This window comes from Gigantopelta aegis, chromosome 5, assembly GCF_016097555.1.
Source record: "Gigantopelta aegis isolate Gae_Host chromosome 5, Gae_host_genome, whole genome shotgun sequence".
In the NCBI taxonomy this organism is placed as follows: domain Eukaryota; kingdom Metazoa; phylum Mollusca; class Gastropoda; order Neomphalida; family Peltospiridae; genus Gigantopelta; species Gigantopelta aegis.
Genome location: NC_054703.1, coordinates 9,255,325 through 9,279,034, shown reverse-complemented (window position 1 = coordinate 9,279,034; position 23,710 = coordinate 9,255,325). Strand labels below are relative to the sequence as shown.

General features: G+C 39.2%; 3 protein-coding genes across 3 annotated transcripts; 2 read left to right on the top strand and 1 right to left on the bottom strand.

The window, feature by feature from the left end:
* The first annotated feature begins 4,331 nt into the window (after nt 1-4,331).
* LOC121372916 lies at nt 4,332-5,627 on the top strand. Its single transcript, XM_041499350.1, has one exon. It carries the CDS (start codon nt 4,332-4,334, stop codon nt 5,625-5,627), a length of 1,296 nt encoding a protein of 431 aa, XP_041355284.1.
* A 7,623-nt stretch (nt 5,628-13,250) lies between these two features.
* On the top strand, nt 13,251-14,561 carry LOC121372915. The gene has a single exon (XM_041499349.1). It carries the CDS (start codon nt 13,251-13,253, stop codon nt 14,559-14,561), a length of 1,311 nt encoding a protein of 436 aa, XP_041355283.1.
* Nucleotides 14,562-19,943: 5,382 nt separating this feature from the next.
* On the bottom strand, nt 19,944-21,122 carry LOC121372914 (FMRFamide receptor-like). The gene has a single exon (XM_041499348.1). It carries the CDS (start codon nt 21,120-21,122, stop codon nt 19,944-19,946), a length of 1,179 nt encoding a protein of 392 aa, XP_041355282.1.
* Between the last annotated feature and the right edge of the window lie 2,588 nt (nt 21,123-23,710).

The following is a 23,710-nucleotide window of genomic DNA, read 5'->3' as shown; positions in this document are numbered from 1 at the left end:
ATTGTAGCCTAAATACATATCAATTTATTTTGTTCTGCATAAAATATTAGTGACTGTATATTAAACATGTTTCTGATCGTTCTAATATTTGTAGTAGGTTAAATTTCATTTTATTTCCTAAAATATTGTTTTTTTTCGTGCGTACGAAATTATTTGAAGGCAAAATCCAGTTTGGGCTTCTTAGAAATATTAAGACGACCAGAAACACATCGAATATACAGACACTGATATTCTAAACAAGAAAATAATATATTTAATATGTAAGTTTAATCGTAGAAATATTGTATTAGTCGGAAACATCTTACAATGCAGCAAACTCAGGCATGTCCCTTTAAATGTTATTTTGCAACGTGCCTGCCGCCACTTACATTGAAGAAAAACCCCAAGTCGAACGTGTGTTATTCAATGACATGATACAATGACAAGATTTGACATCCATGTTCAGCGCTGAAAACACAATGCTATTAACTTTACTCCTTAGTCTTATTATAATCTAGTGACGGGTACTCGGATCCAGTCTAACAGCCCAAAATATACCCGGGGTTAAAGTGGGCTGGCCTGTTTTGTATCCCGGGATATAAACTAGACTAGCCCAGAATATATCCCGGGGGTATAAAACAGACTAGCCCAGAATATACCTCGCTAATCCAGATTATATATTTATTTTGTATACAGGTTTTAATAATAAAAAATGAGGGTTAGGGATATAAAACAGGCTAGCCCACTTTAACCCCGGGCATAGTTTTGCGGGGGTATCGCCAGTTACACCGGGTCGAGGTTGACCCTCGAGTACAATATTGTGGGCCCATGGAGAGACTCGTCACCGATATATACGCTTCAAAAAATATGGGGAAACCTGGAATATTAATGTTAATCTCAGCTATTAGACCGAACATACGTTTTGACCACAGACATCCTAGTAAAGAACGTTCAGGTCTGTTTATCAACACACCGAAACACATTCCATAGTTTGTACATGCATCACGCAGTTGCCCCGTACACGTGCGTGGGGTGTCATTCTCGATTTTGCCCATTTCCAGGAAGGTCCATTAATCACTGTGGAACAGTATTTCTGTCGATCTTTTTCATTCTGTTGATCATACAGTTGTTATTGTTTTGTTTTAGTCATTTTTATTGTTTGAATTTGCGATTTACTGATAAAAAACGTCAACTTTCAAATTTCATTTCTGACCCCAATCGTCCTTCAAGATATTTGGTGGTCATAAAACCTACTGTAATACTGAACTACCGGTTGTAATGTTTGCCCAATTAATTCACTGTTATCATATAACCATTCCTCTATATATTAGATCAATACGAACGGATATTTTTTTTACAAATTGTTTTTACACATAAGGCCCGGACAGGGAGGACTTGGAATCATTTACAAAAAAATAATAATAAAAAAACCGTAGAAAGCAGTGTACATGTATAACGGTACTCTAGTTAGAAGACAAACACGAGTCACCGGAAGGGTTCACAGTTTATTAAGAAAGGATTGCACTTCCGCACACACGCAGCAAAGATAAAACGAATTAAACGACCCTGTAAAGACAATAATAAATATCACAGGCTTAAATAGTTAAAAGACACACATAAAACACTCAATCATATACATAATTCATAATTCAAATATATACCAAGGCATATAAATAACATGTACAACACGGTCTGCCTTTATTAAACACCTGAATAATTATACAGACACTTCACTACCAACGTAACTTCTCTTAACGTACTTGCGGTCAAAATAAAATACTTCTAAATGTAAATAAAATGCGTAACGCTTAATTGTAAAGACATTTGTTATATTTATATTTATTAATTAACCGATCTGTCGAATATGGAAATATGTATCTACTACACCAGTATATTAATACATAATCTCCAGTGATGGAATACACCACAAACAATACAATAATCTATACGACACACCTACAATTCAATTGCACTGGCCAGGCGCTCATGAAACATGTGCGGCATACAGAGCACGTGCGTTATACGACAAATACCACACACAATACAAATAAATAAATACATTACACTACACTGCACACCTTTGCTATGGGCAAAATGGTCAGTGACTGGAACGCTTAGATGTTATATAGTTCCAGCCTAGAAAGAAAGAAAGATTTAAATACATCATACTGAGATGTTTCCTCGTGCCAAATCCCATGTTTGTATAAGCTATATTTAATGACTTAATTGACGTTTCCTTCTTCGAACGTTGAATACAGATTTCGTTATGTACAGCCCGAACGAGAAACATGAGACTTTTTAAAAATATATACATGTATATTTTTCCTACATTTTTCTTTTACATATTTAAATACATAATACCGATGTGTATCTTTGTGCTAAACATGAACAGTATACACATCGGCATTAACATCCGGGTTCAGTTTTTGTTTTGGTTACTTTCGGGCTCCGGGCTGTACATAGGTCGACCGGTCTGGTCTGGCACCATCGGTTTCTCCACCCTCCGGCTCGCTATCCTTTTCTTCTCCAGTATCACTGTTCAAATGGATACTGGAAAACGCTAAGAGCTCGTATCTGGGGTTTTGACGGAGCAATTTTAAGTAATTAATGTTTTTGTTTTTTGTTTTTTTTAGGTGATTCAGTTTATAATTTATTTTACATGGTTGGTGCCAAATATAGGCCACGTGGCATGTTTCCTTTAATATATAAAACACATGTAACGATTGGTTATCATCAGATATATCACAACTTTCTACTATGTAAAGGTGATTTTTTTCACAAACACAAAACACTTGGCACTATAATATTAAACTCACAGTTAACTCTCTAAGACCTAAACACCTAAATTCTTACATAGACAAAATAGACGCACTCGAACACGACTACGCACACCAAATCATGGGCCAACGGCAGGGAGTCGCCCGGGCAGTAACTAAATCGATAGTTAGAACTACTTAGCAATTGTATATGTATGTAGATATATATATATATATATATATATATATATATATATATATATATATATATATATATTTATATATAACTGTTTTTAATACGAATAAAAAAAGTAAAGTTTGTTTTATTTAACGACGCCACTAGAGCACATTGATATTTTTCATCTTATCATCGGCTATTGGACGTCAAACATATGGTCATTCTGACACTTTTTTTTAGAGGAAACCCGCTGTCGCCACATAGGCTACTCTCTTACGACAGGCAGCAAGGGATCTTTTATTTGCGCTTCCCACAGGCAGGATAGCACAAATCATGGCCTTTGTTGAACCAGTTGTGGATCACTGGTCGGTGTAAGTGGTTTACACCTACCCATTGAGCCTTGCGGAGCACTCACTCAGTGTTTGGAGTCGGTATCTGGATTAAAAATCCCATGCCTCGACTGGGATCCGAACCCAGTACCTACCAGCCTGCCTACCGATGGCCTAACCACGACGCCACCGAGGTAAATATCAACAGTTGTTTTTCTTTTCGCCTGTAAACGAAATAAATAAATATAAATATATTTAAAACAGATGTACAACATTCAAAATCGTATGTAAAACGTATGTATTTCATAGTAATTGACTCAGTAGCTTCTCCTGTGATTTGGTCATATTTATTTGATTTAATGTATAGTGTTTATATTTGATCAAATTGTAATTCATACATTGTATATGCAATGTATTACAAACTCAGGAATGTCCCTTTAAGATCCGCTGGATGTATATGTGTTTGCGTCCCAGGATGGGAATGACTCTCCCTTTCAACCAACTGTAGCAAGACACCTCACTGTATTCGATGAACGCGGCATGTCCACAGGATGCAATTTCTCTCCCTTTTAACCAACTGTAGCGCCCCTGCGTGTGCTGTAACCTCACCGTGGTGCAGGGGTGTAACATTCTCTTTGAGAATGGCCAATACAGCACAAATCCCCTTTTGGGGCACCTTGTTGGCCGTGAGGTGCATCCCGTAATGCTGGATGATGGGATCCTGGTGGTTGAGTTGGGGGCATATCTGCGGGTATGTTTTCTGGCAACACACCACTTTGGCCTGGAGTTCAGCCAGACGGGTGGTCAGGAAGGCCCGACCTGATTAATCGGCTGGTCATGCCAAGCTCTAGAGCAAACAACCTTTGTTTTGTTTATATAGCCAAGAAAAAACATTGTTTTAATTACCTTTTGTATTTGTTGCTCTTAGTGCGGTGGCTAGGGTCAATCAGGTGATTAATTTTTTCTTGCCTGAGTATATCAACCATGTATCCCTGGCATGAGTGCCTGCTGGTTATCCGCAGCATCATGTCCCCTTGTTGGACTCCGTGGTGGGTGGGGGCATGGTTGATGAACCATTTGATTTCTAATATGGATATTAACCAATCTCAATCTTTTGATGGGACCCTGAAAAGGGTTCACACCGAAGTTTCAGATTCTTCATCATCTGATGAAGAATCTAAGTCTTTGAATGTTAAGAAATCCAAAGTGATTTCTTTGAAAACCTGGCCAAGGTTTCTCGTCATCGGTTCTTCCGATGAAGGGGCCTTGAAAAAACTGTCGCCCTTTGCAATTCAGAAAGGGCTCGAAGGCTTGGCCGGAGAGCCCAAAACTGTCAAGAAATTGAGGAATGGCTCATTGTTGGTTGAATGTTCAACAGAGAGTCATTCCAGAAATCTTCTTAAATCTAAAATGATATGCAACATTTCTATCATTGTGAGTCCTCACGCTACTCTAAATTCATCTAAAGGAGTAGTTCGATCTCGGGATTTGGAAGGAGTTAGTGAGGATGAGATTTGCGAAAATCTCTCTTCACAAGGGGTTACATCAGTCAAGCGGATTAAGGTTCGTCGGAATAATGAACTTGTGCCGACAAACACCTTGATCCTGTCATTCAATGTGCCTACACTTCCATCTTCAGTTAAAGCAGGTTACCTGAATATACCAGTTGTACCTTACATCCCGAACCCTTTACGGTGTTTCAAATGTCAAAAGTTTGGACACGGACAGAATACATGTCGCAACAGATTGACATGTGCTCGTTGTGGTCAGTTTGACCATGATAGCAAGACATGTCAGAATGATATGATATGTACCAATTGTAAAGGGAAACACTTTGCGTACTCGCGAGAGTGCCCAAAGTGGAAAGTGGAAAAACAGGTGCAGCAGGTCAAGGTAGAAAAGCGCCTGACTTTCATTGATGCTAGAAAACTTGTAGAGTCTTCGACAAATGTGGTATTAGGTAAATCATATGCCACGGCTGTCAAGGTTTCTACAACGAGTATAGCTACTCAAACTGATTTAACTTGGCCCAACAGTGAGGATACATTTAAGAAGATTTCTCATCCAAAAGATGTCAAAAAACAGACTGTTCATAAACAAGTTTCAACATCTACTCAAGTGTCTTTGGATTCTAGGAATCCATCAAGAGGCTCATCGCCTGGGGAGCCAGGTCCCAGTAAGCCTCCGTCAAGAAAAGACACCAAAAAGCAGCATAAGGATTCTTCTTCAGGACGACTGAAGAAAGCTGAAACAAAGTTGGTTTCGACCAACAATCCATTTGAAGCTTTGGCTGATGTGGATGATCAAATGGATATAGTGCCAGATGACCGTCCACACCCACAGAGATCTCATAAGCCAAAGATAACTCCTGTACTTTCCCCCTAATGACTAATTCAGTCATTCAGTGGAACTGCCGTGGGCTTAGGCCCAATTTTGATGAATTAAGTCTTTTAATTCAAAAACATAATCCTCTTGCAGTGTGTCTTCAGGAAACGTTCTTGAAGGACACTGATCATATTACCATGAGAGGATTTAACCTCTATCATAAGTTTCATGAAACTGAAAATAGAGCATCTGGGGGTGTTTCCATTCTTGTTAATGAAAACATTCCTCAGAGTATAGTAGCTTTAACTACAAATTTACAAGCTGTGGCTGTAAAGGTCACGGCTCATAAAACTATAACTCTGTGTTCAGTTTATTTACCTCCTCGAAACCATTTTAATTTTAATTCTAGAGATCTTCAAGATCTCATTAACCAGCTTCCTACTCCCTTTATTATTATGGGAGATTTTAATGGTCACCACACTTTGTGGGGATGCGAGGATATCAATATTAGAGGTAAACAATTGGAAGACTTAATTCTCAAAAATGACTTACTTTTATTTAATGATAAAAGTCGTACATATTTTCATTCTGCAAGTGGATCTTTCACTTCCATAGATTTAACTCTTTGTAGTCCATCACTTTTTCTTGATTTCTCCTGGAAAGTTGGTTCAGACCCTTGTGGTAGTGACCACTTTCCCATTATTTTGGAGAATGATGGACCACCATCACTTGAAAGGGTTCAAAGGTGGAAGTTGGCGAAGGCAAATTGGGGTCAGTTTCAGCATCTGTGCAGCACTCGTCTGCAACAATTTGCCATTACTGATGCTGATGATCCCATGTCTTTGTTCACTTCCATCTTGAAGGACATTGCAGATGAAACTATTCCTAAGACTTCGGCAGTACCAAAGCGTTTCAGTAAACCATGGTTTAATGATACGTGCAAAAATGCATTCAAACAGCGAAACAGGTTGCTTGAGCGGTTCAAACGTGAACCTACATCAGACAACCTGGATGCATTTCGTATTGCTAGGGCTAAGGCTCGCAGAGAGATTAGACAGAGTAAGAAAACATCTTGGAGAACTTTTGTCTCCAAGTTAAATTCACAAACATCAGTAAAATCTGTATGGAATAGGATCCGTAAAATCAAAGGTAAAGAATCCAGTAATACAGTTCATCATTTGTCTGTCAGTGATACGGATGTCACGTCTCATCGTGACATTGCTAATGCATTGGCAGACAACTTTTCTCATAACTCATCTTCTGCTTTCAGTACAGATGCTTTTACATCTGTCAGAACTAAAGCTGAAAAGCAGTCCATTAATTTTGCATCTGAAAATGCTGAAGTGTACAACATGCGTTTCTCTATGGAGGAATTGCAGGATGCTCTTCGTAGAGCCCGTGATACTTCAGTAGGTCCAGATGAAATTCATTATCAGTTATTAAAACATTTACCTGAATCATCTTTGATGGTTCTTTTGAATGTTTTTAATAACATTTGGATTTCTGGTGACTTTCCTTCTGATTGGAGGAAGCTATTATCATTCCTATTCCCAAGCCTGGTAAGGATCCAACCAATCCTACTAGTTATCGCCCTATCGCTTTGACAAGTTGCATTTGTAAAACCATGGAACGCATGATCAATCGTAGACTTGTCTGGTATCTTGAATCTCACAAATTGCTCACTAACGTGCAATGTGGGTTCAGATCTAGACGTAGCACGGTTGATCATCTTCTTAGATTTGAAACGTTTTGTAGGGAAGCTTTCATCCATAATCAGCACTTGGTTTCAGTGTTTTTTGATTTGGAGAAAGCTTACGACACCACGTGGAAGTATGGGATTTTAAACGACCTCCATGGCATGGGCTTAAGAGGTCGACTTCCAGTTTTTATATCTCAGTTTTTAAGAGATAGATCTTTTAAAGTCCGGGTGGGGTCGACTTTGTCCGACATTCACCCACAGGAGATGGGTGTGCCTCAAGGTAGTATCCTGTCTGTAACTCTATTTTTTGTGAAAATTAACAGCATCACCCAGTGTTTAACACCTGGTGTCGATTGCTCGTTATATGTCGATGATTTTCAGATTTCCTATAGATCGTCCAATATGAGTATCATTGAACGTAAGTTGCAGCTTTGTTTGAATAACTTCATCAATGGGCAACTGACAATGGCTTTAGATTCTCAAAGGCAAAAACGGTTTGTATGCATATCTGCCAGAAAAGAGGTCTTCACTTAGATCCACAGTTGTTTTTGGACAAAAATCCAATTTCAGTTGTGGAGGAGACTAAATTTCTGGGGGTTATATTTGACAGGAAGCTATCTTTTGTGCCCCATCTTAAATATGTTAAAAAGAAGGGCTTAAAAGCTCTCAATATTTTAAAAGTTATTGGTAATACGGAATGGGGAGCAGACCGCAAGGTTATGCTCCGTCTGTATAGATCTCTTGTGAGGTCTAAACTTGATTATGGATGCATTGTGTATGGTTCGGCACGCAAGTCTTACTTGCAGATGCTAGATCCTATACACAATCAGGGACTTAGGCTTTGTCTTGGTGCGTTTAGAACATCACCTGTAGAGAGCTTGTACGTTGATGCACATGAACCCTGTTTGGGTGCTAGACGTGCAAAGCTTTCTCTGCAGTATGCTGCCAAGATTAAATCTTTACCAACACATCCAGCTCATGATGCTGTGTTTGACAACAAATATATGAAGTTGTTTGATGCAAGGCTAAATGCTATTCGTACATTTGGTCTTCGCATTAAGCGTTTTTTGTCGCTTTCCAACATTGATTTAACTGACACTTTGGAAACTCCTTCATATTTTGTTTTACCACCATGGTGTATTACATCACCTAAAATTGTGTTTCATCTGGCGCATCTGAAGAAAGATCGTACAGATGCTGTAGTTTATAAACAATTGTTCATGGAAATTCAGGACAAGTACCGTGATTACATTCCTGTGTATACAGATGGATCACGGGATGGGAATTCTGTGGCTTGTGCTACAGTTTTTCCATCAGACACAATACTTTCCATGATTGATTGATTGATTGAATGTTTGTTTAACGACAATACTTTCCATGCGACTACCTGACTCAGCATCGATCTTTAGTGCTGAAGTTTGGGCAGTCATTAAAGCCTTAGAAGAAATAAAGGATTCTAGTGCATCCAAATTTATTATTTTTACTGACTCACTTTCTTGTCTCCAAGCTTTACGTAATATGAAGCTGGACCATCCCTTAATTGGGATGGTGATACGAAAGTGTGTCTTTTTATCTATTGGTAATAAAGACATTGTATTTTGTTGGGTACCCAGCCATGTTGGCATCAGGGGTAATGAAAAGGCAGATTTAGCTGCCAAGTCTGCTTTGGATTTGCCTCATGCCAGGGTTGGTGTACCGTATACTGATTTTAAATATGGTATTAACAAATTTATCTTTTCGATTTGGCAACGTGATTGGGACGGTGAGGTTGCGGGAACAAGCTTCATGCTATCAAGCTAGTCTTGGGAGAGTGGCAGTCCTCCTATAGACGGTGCAGGAAGGATGAAATAGTCTTGTGTCGTGCCCGCATCGGTCACACTTACTTAACCCATTCATTTATCTTGAAGAAAGATCCTCCACCTCAGTGTGAGCACTGCCAGTGTCTTCTGACTGTGCGACACATTTTGGTGGAGTGTAAGCAGTTGTCAGAAACTCGAAAAGATATATTTGGACAAAGAAATGTGATGGAATCATTTCGATTCCATCCAGAACTTTTATTGCAGTTTTTACGAGATACTGAATTTTATTCTAAATTTTAATTATATCTATCTGTGATATTTGTACTTTTACACAGTCCTTTACACTGTGTTTTTATTTAATTGTTGAATTTTTATATTGATGATGATCATCACACTTTTCTTGCATTTTACCATAGTTTGACACCCAATAGCCGATGTATTTTTCGTGCTGGGGTGTCGTTAAACATTCATTCATTCATTCATTCATTCCAATTGTAGCGAGACACCTCACTGTATTCAGTGAATGCGGCACGTCCACTTGATTCTCCACTGCGCGTGCTGTAACCCCAACGTGGTGCAGGGGTGTAACATTCTCGCTGAGAATGGCCTCTGCGCGTGCTGTAACCTCACCGTGGTGCAGGGGTGTAACATTCTCGCTGAGAATGGCCTCTGCACGTGCTGTAACCTCACCGTGGTGCAGGGGTGTAACATTCTCGCTGAGAATGGCCTCTGCGCGTGCTGTAACCCCAACGTGGTGCAGGGGTGTAACATTCTCGCTGAGAATGGCCAATACAGCACAAATTGAAGTTTACAGTAAGTCAGTATCTTATCTCTGATATTTGTATTTGTATTTTTGCACAGTTCTTTACACTGTTTTTAGTTATAGCTTGAATTTTTCTGTTGATGTTGATCATCACCTTGTTTGTTTCCATTACGATAGTTTGACACCATAGTTTTTATATTGATGTTGATCATCACTTTAGTTTTGCATTAACCATAGTTTGACACCCAATAGCCGATGTATTTTTCGTGCTGCGGTGTCGTTAAACGGACATTCCTGAGTTTGCTCCATTGTGAGATGTTTCCGACTAATAAAATAGTTCTACGATTAAAGTTACATATTAAATATATTTTCTTGTTTAGAATATCAGTGTCTGTATACTCAATGTGTTTCTGGTCGTCATTATATTTCTAAGAAGCCCAAACTGGATTTTGTCTTCAAATAATTTCGTACGTACGAAAAAAACAATATTTTAGGAAATAAGATGAAATTTAACCTAGTACAAATATTAGAACGATCAGAAACACGTTTTATATATAGCCAGTAATATTGTATGCAGAAAAATATATATTTCATATGTAATTACAATCGTTAAAAAGTCTCTGTTAGTTGGTAACACCTTAAACATTGCAGCAAACTCAGGAATGTCCCTTTAAATATTATATTTTCGTACGTACGAAATTATTTGTGTTTTTATTTACATCTTCAATTTTTATATTGATGTGATTCAACATTTAACGTTTTGCATTTACCATAGTTTGACACCCAATAGCCGATGTATATTGCGTGCTGGGGGTGTCGTTAAACATTCATTTCATTCATTCATTCAGTTCTAAGTATCACATGGATTATTCTTCGGGTGGGGTCGACATTGTTCGATATTCACTCACAGGAGATGGGCGTGCCTCAAGGTAGTATCATGTCTGTAACTTTATTTTCTGTGAAAATTAACAGCATCACCCAGTGTTTAACTCCTGGTGTGGATTGCTCGTTATATGTCGATGATTTTCAGATTTGCTATAGATCGTCCAATATGAGTATCATAGAACGTAAGTTGCAGCTTTGTTTGAATAAACTTCATCAATGGGCAACTGACAACGGCTTTATATTCTCAAAGGCAAAAACGGTTTGTATCCATATCTGCCAGAAACGAGGTCTCCACTTAGATCCACAGTTGTTTTTGGACAAAAATCCAATTCCATTTGTGGAGGAGACTAAATTTCTGGGAGTTATATTTGACAGGAAACTATCTTTTGTGCCCCATCTTAAATATGTTAAAAAGAAGGGCTTAAAAGCTCTGAATATTTTAAAAGTTATTGGTAATACAGAATGGGGAGCAGACCGCAAGGTTATGCTACGTCTGTATAGATCTCTTGCGAGGTCAAAACTAGATTATGGATGCATTGTGTATGGGTCGGCACGCAAGTCTTACTTGCAAATGCTAGATCCTATACACAACCAGGGACTCAGGCTTTGTCTTTGTCTTTGTGCATTTAGAACATCTCCTGTAGAGAGCTTGTACGTTGATGCACACGAACCTTGTTTGGGTGCTAGACGTGCCAAGCTTGCTCTGCAGTATGCCACCAAGATTAACTCATTACCAACACATCCTACACATGACGCGGTGTTTGACAACAAATATATGAAGGTTTTTTTTATGCAAGGCCAAATGCTTTTTGTCGCTTTCCATCATTGATTTAAATGACATTTTGGACACCTTCATATTTTGTTTTATCACATTGGTGTATTACACCACCTAACATTTTGTTTGATCGTGCGCATCTGAAGAAAGATCGTACAGATGCTGTTGTGTATAAACAGTTTTTCATGGAAATTCAAGACAAGTACCGTGATTACATTCCTGTTTATACAGGTGGGTCACGGGATGGGAATTCTGTGGCTTGTGCTAGTTTTTCTCCATCAGACACAATACTTTCCATGAGATTGCCTGACTCTGCCCAAACGTTAGCACTAAAGATCGATGCTGGCATTAAAGCCTTAGAAAAAGATTACTGACTCACGTTCGTGTCTCCAAGCTTTACGTAATATGAAGCTGGACCATCCCTTAGTTGGGATGGTGATACAAAAGTGTGTCTTTATCTATTGCCAATAAAGATGTTGGGTGCCATGTTGGCATCAGGGGTAATGAAAAGGCAGATTCAGCTACCAAGTCTGCTTTGGATTTGCCTCATGCCAGGGTTGGTATACCTTATAATGATTTTAAAGGGACATTCCTTAGTTTGTTGCAATTTTAAAGATGTTATCGAGTAAAAGAGACTTTTTTAACGATTGTAATTACATATCAAGTATATTTTTCTGAATAAAATATTAGTGGCTGTATATTAAACGTGTTTCTGATTATTCTAATATTTGTACGAGGTTAAATTTAATTTTAGTCAAAAATCCAATTTGAGCTTTTTACAAATATTGTGATGACCAGAAACACATTGAATATACAGACACTGATATTCTAAATAAGAAAATATATTTAATATGTAAGTTTAATCGTAGAACTATTTTATTAGTCTGAAACATATTACAATGCAGCACTCAGGAATGTCCCTTTAAATATAGTATCAACAAATTTATCTTTTCGACTTGGCAACATGAGTGTGACGGTGCGGTTGCGAACAAGCGTCATGCTATCAAGCCAGTCTTGGGAGAGTGGCAGTGCTCCTATAAACAGTGCAGGAAAGATGAAATATTATTGTGTCGTGCTCGCATCGGTCATACTGACTTGACCCATTCATTTCTTTTGAATAAGGATCCTCCACCTCAGTATGAGCACTGCCAGTGTACTCTGGCTGTACGCCACATTTTGGTGGAGTGTAAGCATTTGTCAGCAACTCGAAAAGATTTATTTGGACAAAGAAATGTGATGGAATCATTTCGATTCCCCCCTGCGTGTGCATTAACCTCACCGTGGTGCAGGGGTGAACATTCTTTTATAGAATGGCCAATAAATGCACAACTCCTCGTATGAGGCACCTTGTTTGCCGTGAGGTGCAACCCGTGAAAATGGATGATGGGATCCTGGTGATTGAGTTGGGGCATACCTGCGGGTATGACTTCTGACAATAAATCACTTTGGCCCGGAGTTCATATAGACGGGTGTTCAGGAAGGCCCGACCTGATCAATCGGCTGGTCACGTCAAGCTCGAGGGCATACAACCCTTTGCTTTGTTACATTTCCAAAGAACAAACATTGTTTCAATGGTCATATGTTTTGTTGCTCTTGGGGCGGTGGCTAGGGTCAATCAGGTGATTTATTATTTCTTATTGCCTGAGTATCTCAACCATGTATCCCTGGCATGATTGTCTGCTGGTTATCCGCAGCATCATGTCCCCTTGTTGGACTCCGTGGTGGGTGGGGAGCATGAGTGATGAATTATATGAACTATATTATGGCTCAAACAACAACACTAACTTTTGATGGGACCCTGAAAAGGGTCCACACCGAAGTTTCGGACTCTTCATCATCAGATGAAGAGTCTACGACATTGTTTGTAAAGAAATCCAGAGTGATTTCTTCAAAAACCTGGCCAAGGTTTCTTGTCATCGGGTCTACTGATGATGAGGCCTTGAAGAAAGTGTCGCCTTTTGCGATTCAAAAAGGGCTCGAAGGCTTGGCCGGCGAGCCTAAAAGTGTTAAGAAATTAAGGAGTGGCTCATTGTTGGTCGAATGCTCAACAGAGAGTCATTCCAGAAATCTTCTTAAATCAAAACATTTATGTAATATTTCCATCAAAGTCAGTCCTCACGCCAGCCTTAATTCCTCTAAAGGAGTGGTTCGGTCTAGGGATTTGGAAGGAGTCAGTGAGGATGAGATTTGCGAAAATCTCTCCTCACAAGGTGTCACATCAGTCAAGCGCATTAAGGTCCGTCGGAACAATGAACTGGTTTCGACGAACACCTTAATCCTTACATTTAATATGCCAACCCTTCCAAATTCTGTCAAAGCAGGTTATTTAAATATACCTGTCGTGCCGTATATTCCTAACCCTTTACGATGTTTCAAATGCCAAAGATTTGGACATGGACAAAATACATGCCGTAACAGATTGACATGTGCTCGTTGTGGTCAATTTGACCATGACAGCAAGGCATGTCAAAATGATATGGCATGTACCAACTGTAAAGGGAAACACTTTGCGTATTCGCGAGAGTGCCCAAGGTGGAAAGTGGAAAAAGAGGTACAACATGTGAAAGTTGAAAAACACCTCTCTTTCACAGAGGCTAGAAAGGTTGTGGAAGCATCAACACCCCCAGCAGCTGGAAAATCGTATGCCGCTGCTGTGAAGGTATCTACAACCAGTATAGCCATTCAGCCAGACCTTACATGGCCTAATGGTGAGGACAAATTTAAGAAGATTTCTAATATTGAAAAAGTTCAAAAGCAAACTACAAAAGCTGCTAATAAACAAGTTTCCAAATCATCCCAGGTGTCTTTGGATTCTACCAATCCATCAAGAGGTTCATCTTCTGGGGAGCCAGGTCCCAGTAAGCCTTCGCCACGGAAAGACCTTAAAAAACCCAATAAGGATTCTTCTTCAGGACGTCTGAAGAAATATGAAAAACAGTTGGTTCCGACCAACAATCCTTTTGAAGCTTTGACTGATGTGGATGATCAAATGGATATAATGCCAGATGATTGTCCACAATCACAAAGATCTCGAAAGCCAAAGATAACTCCCGTACTTCCCCCTAATGGCTAATTCAGTCATTCAGTGGAACTGCCGTGGGCTTAGGCCCAATTTTGATGAATTAAGTCTTTTAATTCAAAAACATAATCCTCTTGCAGTGTGTCTTCAGGAAACTTTCTTGAAGGACACTGATCATATTACTATGAGAGGATTTAACCTCCATCATAAATTTCAAGAAACTGAAAATAGAGCATCTGGGGGTGTTTCCATTCTTGTTAATGAAAACATTCCTCAGAGTATAGTGACATTAAATACCAATTTACAAGCTGTGGCTGTAAAGGTCACGGCTCATAAAACTATAACTCTGTGTTCAGTTTATTTACCTCCTCGAAACCATTTTAATTTTAATTCAAGAGATCTTCAAGATCTCATTAATCAGCTCCCTACTCCCTTCATTGTTATGGGAGATTTTAATCTTCACCACACTTTGTGGGGATGCGAGGATGTAAATATTAGAGGAAAACAATTGGAAGACTTAATTCTCAAAAATGACTTACTTTTATTTAATGATAAAAGTCGTACATATTTTCATTCTGCAAGTGGTTCTTTCACTTCTATAGATTTAACCCTTTGTAGTCCTTCACTTTTTCTTGATTTCTCCTGGAAAGTTGGTTCAGACCCTTGTGGTAGTGACCACTTTCCCATTATTTTGGAGAATGATGGACCACCATCACTTGAAAGGGTTCAAAGGTGGAAGTTGGCGAAGGCAAATTGGGGTCAGTTTCAGCATCTGTGCAGCACTCGTCTGCAACAATTTGCCATTACTGATGCTGATGATCCCATGTCGTTGTTCACTTCCATCTTGAAGGACATTGCAGATGAAACTATTCCTAAGACTTCGGCAGTACCAAAGCGTTTCAATAAACCATGGTTTAATGATACGTGCAAAGATGCATTCAAAGAGCGAAACAGGTTGCTTGAGCGGTTCAAACGTGAACCTACATCAGACAACCTGGATGCATTTCGTATTGCTAGGGCTAAGGCTCGCAGAGAGATTAGACAGAGTAAGAAAACATCTTGGAGAACTTTTGTCTCCAAACTGAATTCACCCCTGCGTGTGCTGTAACCTCACCGTGGTGCAGGGGTGTAACATTCTCTTTGAGAATGGCCAATACAGCACAAAATTGAAGTTTTGAGTAAAATTCAGTATCCGTAAAATTCTGTGATATTTGTGTTTTTGCACAGTTCTTGACACAGTTTTTGTTTAAGTCTTGGATTTTTATATTGATGTTAATCATCACTTTATTTATTTATTTGCATTACCATAGTTTGACACCCAATAGCCGATGTATTTTTCGTGCTGGGGTGTCGTTCAACATTCATTCATTCCAAACTGAATTCACAAACATCAGTAAAATCTGTCTGGAATAGGATCCGTAAAATCAAAGGTAAAGAATCCAGTAATACAGTTCATCATTTGTATGTCAATGATACGGATGTCACGTCTCATCGTGACATTGCTAATGCATTGGCAGACAACTTTTCTCATAACTTATCTTCTGCTTTCAGTACAGATGCTTTTACATCTGTCAGAACTAAAGCTGAAAAGCAGTCCATTAATTTTTCATCTGAAAATGCTGAAGTGTACAACAGCCGTTTCTCTATGGAGGAATTGCAGGATGCTCTTCGTAGAGCCCATGATACTTCAGTAGGTCCAGATGAAATTCATTATCAGTTATTAAAACATTTACCTGAATCATCTTTGATGGTTCTTTTGAATATTTTTAATAACATCTGGATTTCTGGTGACTTTCCTTCTGATTGGAGGAAAGCTATTATCATTCCTATTCCCAAGCCTGGTAAGGATCCAACCAATCCTACTAGTTATCGCCCTATCGCTTTGACAAGTTGCATTTGTAAAACCATGGAACGAATGATCGATCGTAGACTTGTCTGGTATCTTGAATCTCACAAATTGCTCACTAACGTGCAATGTGGGTTCAGATCTAGACGTAGCACGGTTGATCATCTTGTTAGATTTGAAACGTTTTGTAGGGAAGCTTTCATCCATAATCAGCACTTGGTTTCAGTGTGTTTTGATTTGGAGAAGGCTTACGATACCACGTTGAAGTATGGGATTTTAAACGACCTCCATGGCATGGGCCTAAGAGGTCGACTTCCAGTTTTTATATCTCAGTTTTTAAGAGATAGATCTTTTAAAGTCCGGGTGGGGTCGACTTTGTCCGACATTCACCCACAGGAGATGGGTGTGCCTCAAGGTAGTATCCTGTCTGTAACTCTATTTTCTGTGAAAATTAACAGCATCACCCAGTGTTTAACACCTGGTGTCGATTGCTCGTTATATGTCGATGATTTTCAGATTTGCTATAGATCGTCCAATATGAGTATCATTGAACGTAAGTTGCAGTTTTGTTTGAATAAACTTCATCAATGGGCAACTGTCAATGGCTTTAGATTCTCAAAGGCAAAAACGGTTTGTATGCATACCTGCCAGAAAAGAGGTCTTCACTTAGATCCACAGTTGTTTTTGGACAAAAATCCAATTCCAGTTGTGGAGGAGACTAAATTTCTGGGGGTTATATTTGACAGGAAGCTATCTTTTGTGCCCCATCTTAAATATGTTAAAAAGAAGGGCTTAAAAGCTCTTAATATTTTAAACGTGATTGGTAATACAGAATGGGGAGCAGACCGAAAGGTTATGCTCCGTCTGTATAGATCTTTAGTCAGATCAAAACTAGATTATGGATGCATTATGTATGGGTCGGTACGCAAGTCTTACTTGCAGATGCTAGATCATATACACAATCAGGGACTTAGGCTTTGTCTTGGTGCATTTAGAACAGCTCCTGTAGAGAGCTTGTACGTTGATGGACACGAACCTTGTTTGGGTGCTAGACGTGCCAAGCTTTCTCTACAGTATGCTGCCAAGATTAAATCGTTACCAACACATCCAACACATGATGCGGTGTTTGACAACAAATATATGAAGTTGTTTGATACAAGGCTAAATGCTATTCGTACATTTGGTCTTCGCATTAAGCGTTTTTTGTTGGTTTCCAACATTGATTTAACTGACACTTTGGAAACACCTTCATATTTTGTTTTACCACCTTGGTGTATTACACCACCTACAATTGTGTTTCATCTTTCGCATCTAAAGAAAGATCGTACAGATGCTGTTGTGTACAAACAGTTTTTCATGGAAATTCAGGACAAGTACCGTGATTACATTCCTGTGTATACAGATGGATCACGGGATGGGAATTCTGTGGCTTGTGCTACAGTTTTTCCATCAGACACAATACTTTCCATGCGACTGCCTGACTCAGCATCGATCTTTAGTGCTGAAGTTTGGGCAGTCATTAAAGCCTTAGAAGAAATAAAGGATTCTAGTGCATCCAAATTTATTATTTTTACACTCACTTTCGTGTCTCCAAGCTTTACGTAATATGAAGCTGGACCATCCCTTAATTGGGATGGTGATAAGAAAGTGTGTCTTTTTATCTATTGCTAATAAAGACATTGTATTTTGTTGGGTACCCAGCCATGTTGGCATCAGGGGTAATGAAAAGGCAGATTTAGCTGCCAAATCTGCTTTGGATTTGCCTCATGCCAGGGTTGGTGTACCGTATACTGATTTTAAATATGGTATGAACAAATTTATCTTTTCAATTTGGCAACGTGATTGGAACGGTGAGGTTGCGAACAAGCTTCATGCTATCAAGCCAGTCTTGGGAGAGTGGCAGTCCTCCTATAGACGGTGCAGGAAGGATGAAAGTCTTGTGTCGTTCCCACACATCGGGCATACATATATAACCCATTCATTTATCTTAAAGAAAGATCCTCCACCTCAGTGTGAGCACTGTCAGTGTCTTCTGACTGTGCGACACATTTTGGTCGAGTGTACCCATCTGAAAGCAATTCGAAAAGATATATTTGGACTACGAACTGTGATGGAATCCTTTCGATTCCATCCAGAACTTATTTTACAATGTTTACGTGATACTGAATTTTATTCAAAATTTTAATTATATATATATATATATATATATCTGTGATATTTGCATTTTTTACACAGTCCTTTAAACTGTGTTTTTATTTAACTGTTGAATTTTTATACTGATGATGCTCATCACACTGTTGTTTCATTTTACCATAGTTTGACACCCAATAGCCGATGTATTTTTCGTGCTGGGGTGTCGTTAAACATTCATTCATTCATTCATTTCGATTCCATCCAGACACTGAGTTTTATTCTAAATTTTAATTATATCTATCTGTGATATTTGTATTTTTACACAGTCTTTTACACTGTGTTTTTATTTAACTGTTGGATTTTTATATTGATGTTGATCATCACTTTGTTTTTCCCATTACCATAGTTTGACACTCAATTGCCGATGTATTTTTCGTGCTGGGGCGTCGTTAAACATTCATTGATTCATTCATTCAGATGGATTATTCAGTTTCAGATATCAGATTGACTATTCAGTTGTATATATCAGATGGACTATTCAGTTCTAGATACCAGATGGAGTGTTTCACAATACTCAGTTCTAGATCCCCTGCGCGTGCTGTAACCTCGCCGTGGTGCAGGGGTGTAACATTCTCTTTGAGAAAGGCCAGTACAGCACAAATTGAAGTTTAGAGTAAGATTCGGTGTCCGTAAAATTCTGTGATATTTGTATTTGTATTTTTGTACAGTTCTTTACACTGTTTTTGTTTAAAACTTGAATTTTTATATTGATGTTGATCATCACTTTATTTATTTGCATTACCATAGTTTGACACCCAATAGCCGATGTATTTTTCGTGCTGGGGTGTCGTTAAACATTCATTCATTCATTCATGTCGTTAAACATTCATTCATTCATTCATTCATTCATTCATTCAGTTCTAGATATCAGATGGACTATTCAGTTTTAAATATCAGATGGACTATTCAATTTTAGATATCAGATGGATTAACTCACAGTACTCGTCTAGATATTGGATGGAGTACCTGACAATACTCAGTTCTAGCTGTCAGATGGACTAGTTGACAATACGCAGTTCTAGATATCAGATGGACTAGCTGACAATACTCAGTTCTAGCTATCAGATGGACTAGCTGACAATACTCAGTTCAAGATATCAGATGGACTAGCTGACAATACTCAGTTCTAGCTATCAGATGGACTAGCTGACAATACTCAGTTCAAGCTGCCAGATGGACTAGCTGACAATACTCAGTTCAAGCTATCAGATGGACTAGCTGACAATACATAGTTCTAGATATAGATATCAGATGGACTAGCCGACACTATTCAGTTCTAGATATCAAATGGACTAGCTGACAATACATAGTTCTAGATATACTAGTAGATATCAGATGGACTAGCTGACACTTATTTAGTTTTAGATATCAGATGGACTAGCTGACGCTATTCAGTTCTAGATATCAGATGGACTGACTGGCAATGTTGAAAACATTATACCAGATGAAACTGTTGGCTGTGGTAAAGCAGATTCTGATCCACTGCTGTAACGCTGGATGACATTCATCGTCATGTTTCTTCCCTCTTTATTCTGTTTGAACCTGCAGCAAACCAGCCTTCTCTTGATGATGTTCCGATAGTTTGATGAACTTCCAATCAAGATGTAAAAGTTCTGCCCGAAATTTAACACGTAAACCATGATAAATAGAGGCCATATTTTCAGACTTGATATGAGAGCTTTTTCATCAATGTCCAGTACTATTAACGCACTAATATATGCATCTAATACCGCCGCTGGCATCAGTGTAACAAAAGCCATTATGCAAATCAACACTAGGGAACGTGTGGCATTAGTTTCCGGGTGACTGTCTGGATCATTCCCTGATCTTGTAAAAACTTTTCGGAAAGCATGGCTTCGTTTCAGCTGGATAATTATAAGGATGTTTAGCACGAGAATGAACAAGCACGGCAAGCCAGCCATCAGCAATATTCTAATGAAGATGAAATAGTAATAGATTTCCTGGGTGGGGGTACAACGTCCTTCCACCATATGTAATTCAGTAAAAATGGGGATTATCAAGACGATCGACATACCAAGCGTTACGGAGCAGACGATTCTTGCCTTCATCCGGGTACAAAGTACCTCTCTCTTCAGTGGCCAACAGACGCACACGTATCTGTCAAGAGAGAGTCCAGCCACCAGCCACGGCGAAACAATCATCACAAATATTTTGAAGGTGGTTAGTATTTTACAGAGGGCCTCGTTAATTACCAAAAGTGACCGAAGCGAAAACACTCTCTCTGTTTCCATGACAAACCTCGTGCCTAGCAAAAAAGTATCGGAGACAGCCAACCATTTTAAGAAAACGGAATAGGATAAGAAGTTCAATTTAGCGTCACTCATCATAATATACAGGAGGATATTTCCAGCGATTCCGAGTACAACTATACACAAAAGAACTGCCCAGTAGCTGGGTCCATAGTTCTCTAAATATGGCCACCCATCGACGGACGAATCATCTTCTCCGTTATCAGAATAGTTTCCATAAGTAAAGTCGTCAAGACCGATAGTGGTCTCAATAAAACTGGATGTTTCGTTAAGCGTGAACGACTGCTGCGTTGAGTTTCGCATCATTTTCATTGGTTTCCTGCAAAATAAAGCATCATAATTATCATCATCGTCCCATTGTTACATTGTTTGATTATTACTGAGATTGAAGCACAGTGTGCAACTGTGATTCGTTTTCTTTAGCTTGGTGGTTGTTGCGTCTTGTACAATATAAATATTACACAACATATTTGTCGTTGCTCTTTACAGTATTTGGGGGGGGGGGGGGGGGTAGCTCAGTGGTACAGCGATCGACTTAGGATCGATTCTGGTCGGTGGGCCCGTTGGGCTATTTCTCTTTCCAGCCAGTGCTCCACAACTGGTGTAACAAAGGCCGTGGTATGTACTATCATGTCTGTGGGATGGTGCATATCAAAATATCCCTTGCTGCTAATAAAAAAGAGTAGCCCATGAAGTGCCGACAGCGGGTTTCTTCTCTCAATATCTGAGTGGTCGTTAACCATGTGTCCGACGCCATATAACCGTAAATAAAATGTGTTGAGTGCGTCGTTAAATAAAGCATTTCCTGCTTCTTTACAGTAGGCCTACAGTCCAGAACACGTATTTGTGTAGGCGGAATTGGAAACAAATTGTGGCTTCTTTTTTTCTTTCATAAATCTCTTTTTGAAATACAACTGTCGACATATTAATCTACTGTTAATGTTACGAGTGAAAGGGTCTCTGTAGCGTTGAGGTTAAACCGTTGGACTTACGGTTGGGAGGTACTGAGTTCACATCCCGGCATCAGCGCGAAATGTGGAAATGATCGGGATATGAAAGACCCAATGGTACGAGACAGTTGTAAGCGAAATGACAGTTAGATGATGATTTGAACATTTTCTAAGAAGGATACTAACTCCTTGTGTAAAAATAGATCTCATATACACCAAATACCTTTGATAAAACTCGGCGTTCGATTAAATAAAACAACATTCTAGGCCATACGAAAAATGACTGAATTCATATAACAATTATGGAGTTTCACCCTAGTACGTTTGTTTAAATGTCAATAACTCTAGTTCCGTGACCTCGATTAATTTACATCTAATTTGCAAAGTTATCAAATTCTTAAATTATGTGATATGAAAAATATCACATAGTTTGATTGCACTGAAAGTAAGATATTATATGATATATATGCACGCCTCTTTATTCTTGTAAAAAAATCTATAATGAATTGCATTAAAATGACATTTTGTTTTACAAAAACACCAAAAACGGAGAGCCGTAAACACAAACTCTTTAAGCTACATTTTCACAAACGATGATGATGTCATATTTAGTACCGACACTTGTCATTGGTTTGTAAGCGTCAAATCGTCCAATAGTATTGTTCGTTAGACCAATGCAGAATACTTCCCACTGGGAAAATATGAAAAATACTTTCCCTGTTATGAGTGACCGCTGAGGTAATATATATATACTCTGTCAAAAAAGAAACGCATAGGCGAAATATTCATGAAATTATCGCTTTAATACAAAGTGGCATACTTTCGTTATTTATGATCGTATCACAGTAAAATGCGACAATGATCTTGCTATGGACTGACGGCAATGGAGGTGTTTTCGTCACAAACACCGTCGCACAAGGGCGCTGAAATCAGTACTTTGTGTGGCCACCAGCAGCAGCAATCACTGCGCGACATCTCCTTGGCATAGATTGAATGAGTCACTGAATCCGGGCCCGTGGAGTCCGAGCCCATTCTTCCTGCAGTTCATGTGACAGTTGCTGAGGCGTCTGAGGCTCTGGGTCACGCTGGCGTACCCGTCTGTCCAGTTCGTCTCGTAGATGTTCAATGGGGTTGAGATCTAACGCTTTTGATGGCCATGGCAGCACATTCATGTTCTCATGCTGTAGGAAATCCATTGTTACACGTGCCGTATGCGGCCTGGCATTGTCCTGCTGAGAGAGAGCTCTCTGTCGATCCAAAATGGGAAGCATGTGACGGCGAAGAATTTCATCCCGTACAGCGTACAACTGTCAGGTTGCCTTGTACGAACACAAGTTCCCTTCTGCCGGTGTATGAGATGGCTCCCCACATCGTGACACTCCCTCCACCGAATCTGTTGACTTTGGGCGACGCAGTTCTTGGCAAAATATTTATTGCGGTGTCTGTAAACACCTTGTCATCCATCATGTCGCTGTAGAAGGAAACGTGACTCGTCGCTGAACCATACTCACTGCCAGTTTACCAAGTTCCACCACCTGTACATTCGTGTACCAGCGAACACGTAAATGTCGATGTTGACGTCACAGGACGGGGCCAACATACGGTCTCCTAGCCCGTAAGCCAGCTTCTTGAAGTCTGTTCCGAATGGTTTGTGTAGACACCCTTCTCAAACCAGGTACCCCTGCGCGTACTGTAACCTCACCGTGGTGCAGGGGTGTAACATTTTCTTTGATAATGGCCGATACAGCACAAAATTGCAGTTTTGAGTAAAATTCAGTATCCGTAAAATTCTGTGATATTTTTGTTTTTGCACAGTTCTTTACACTGTTCTTTACACTGTTTTTGTTTAAACCTTGAATTTTTATATTGATGTTGATCATCACTTTATTTATTTGCATTACCATAGTTTGACACCCAATAGCCGATGTATTTTTCGTGCTGGGG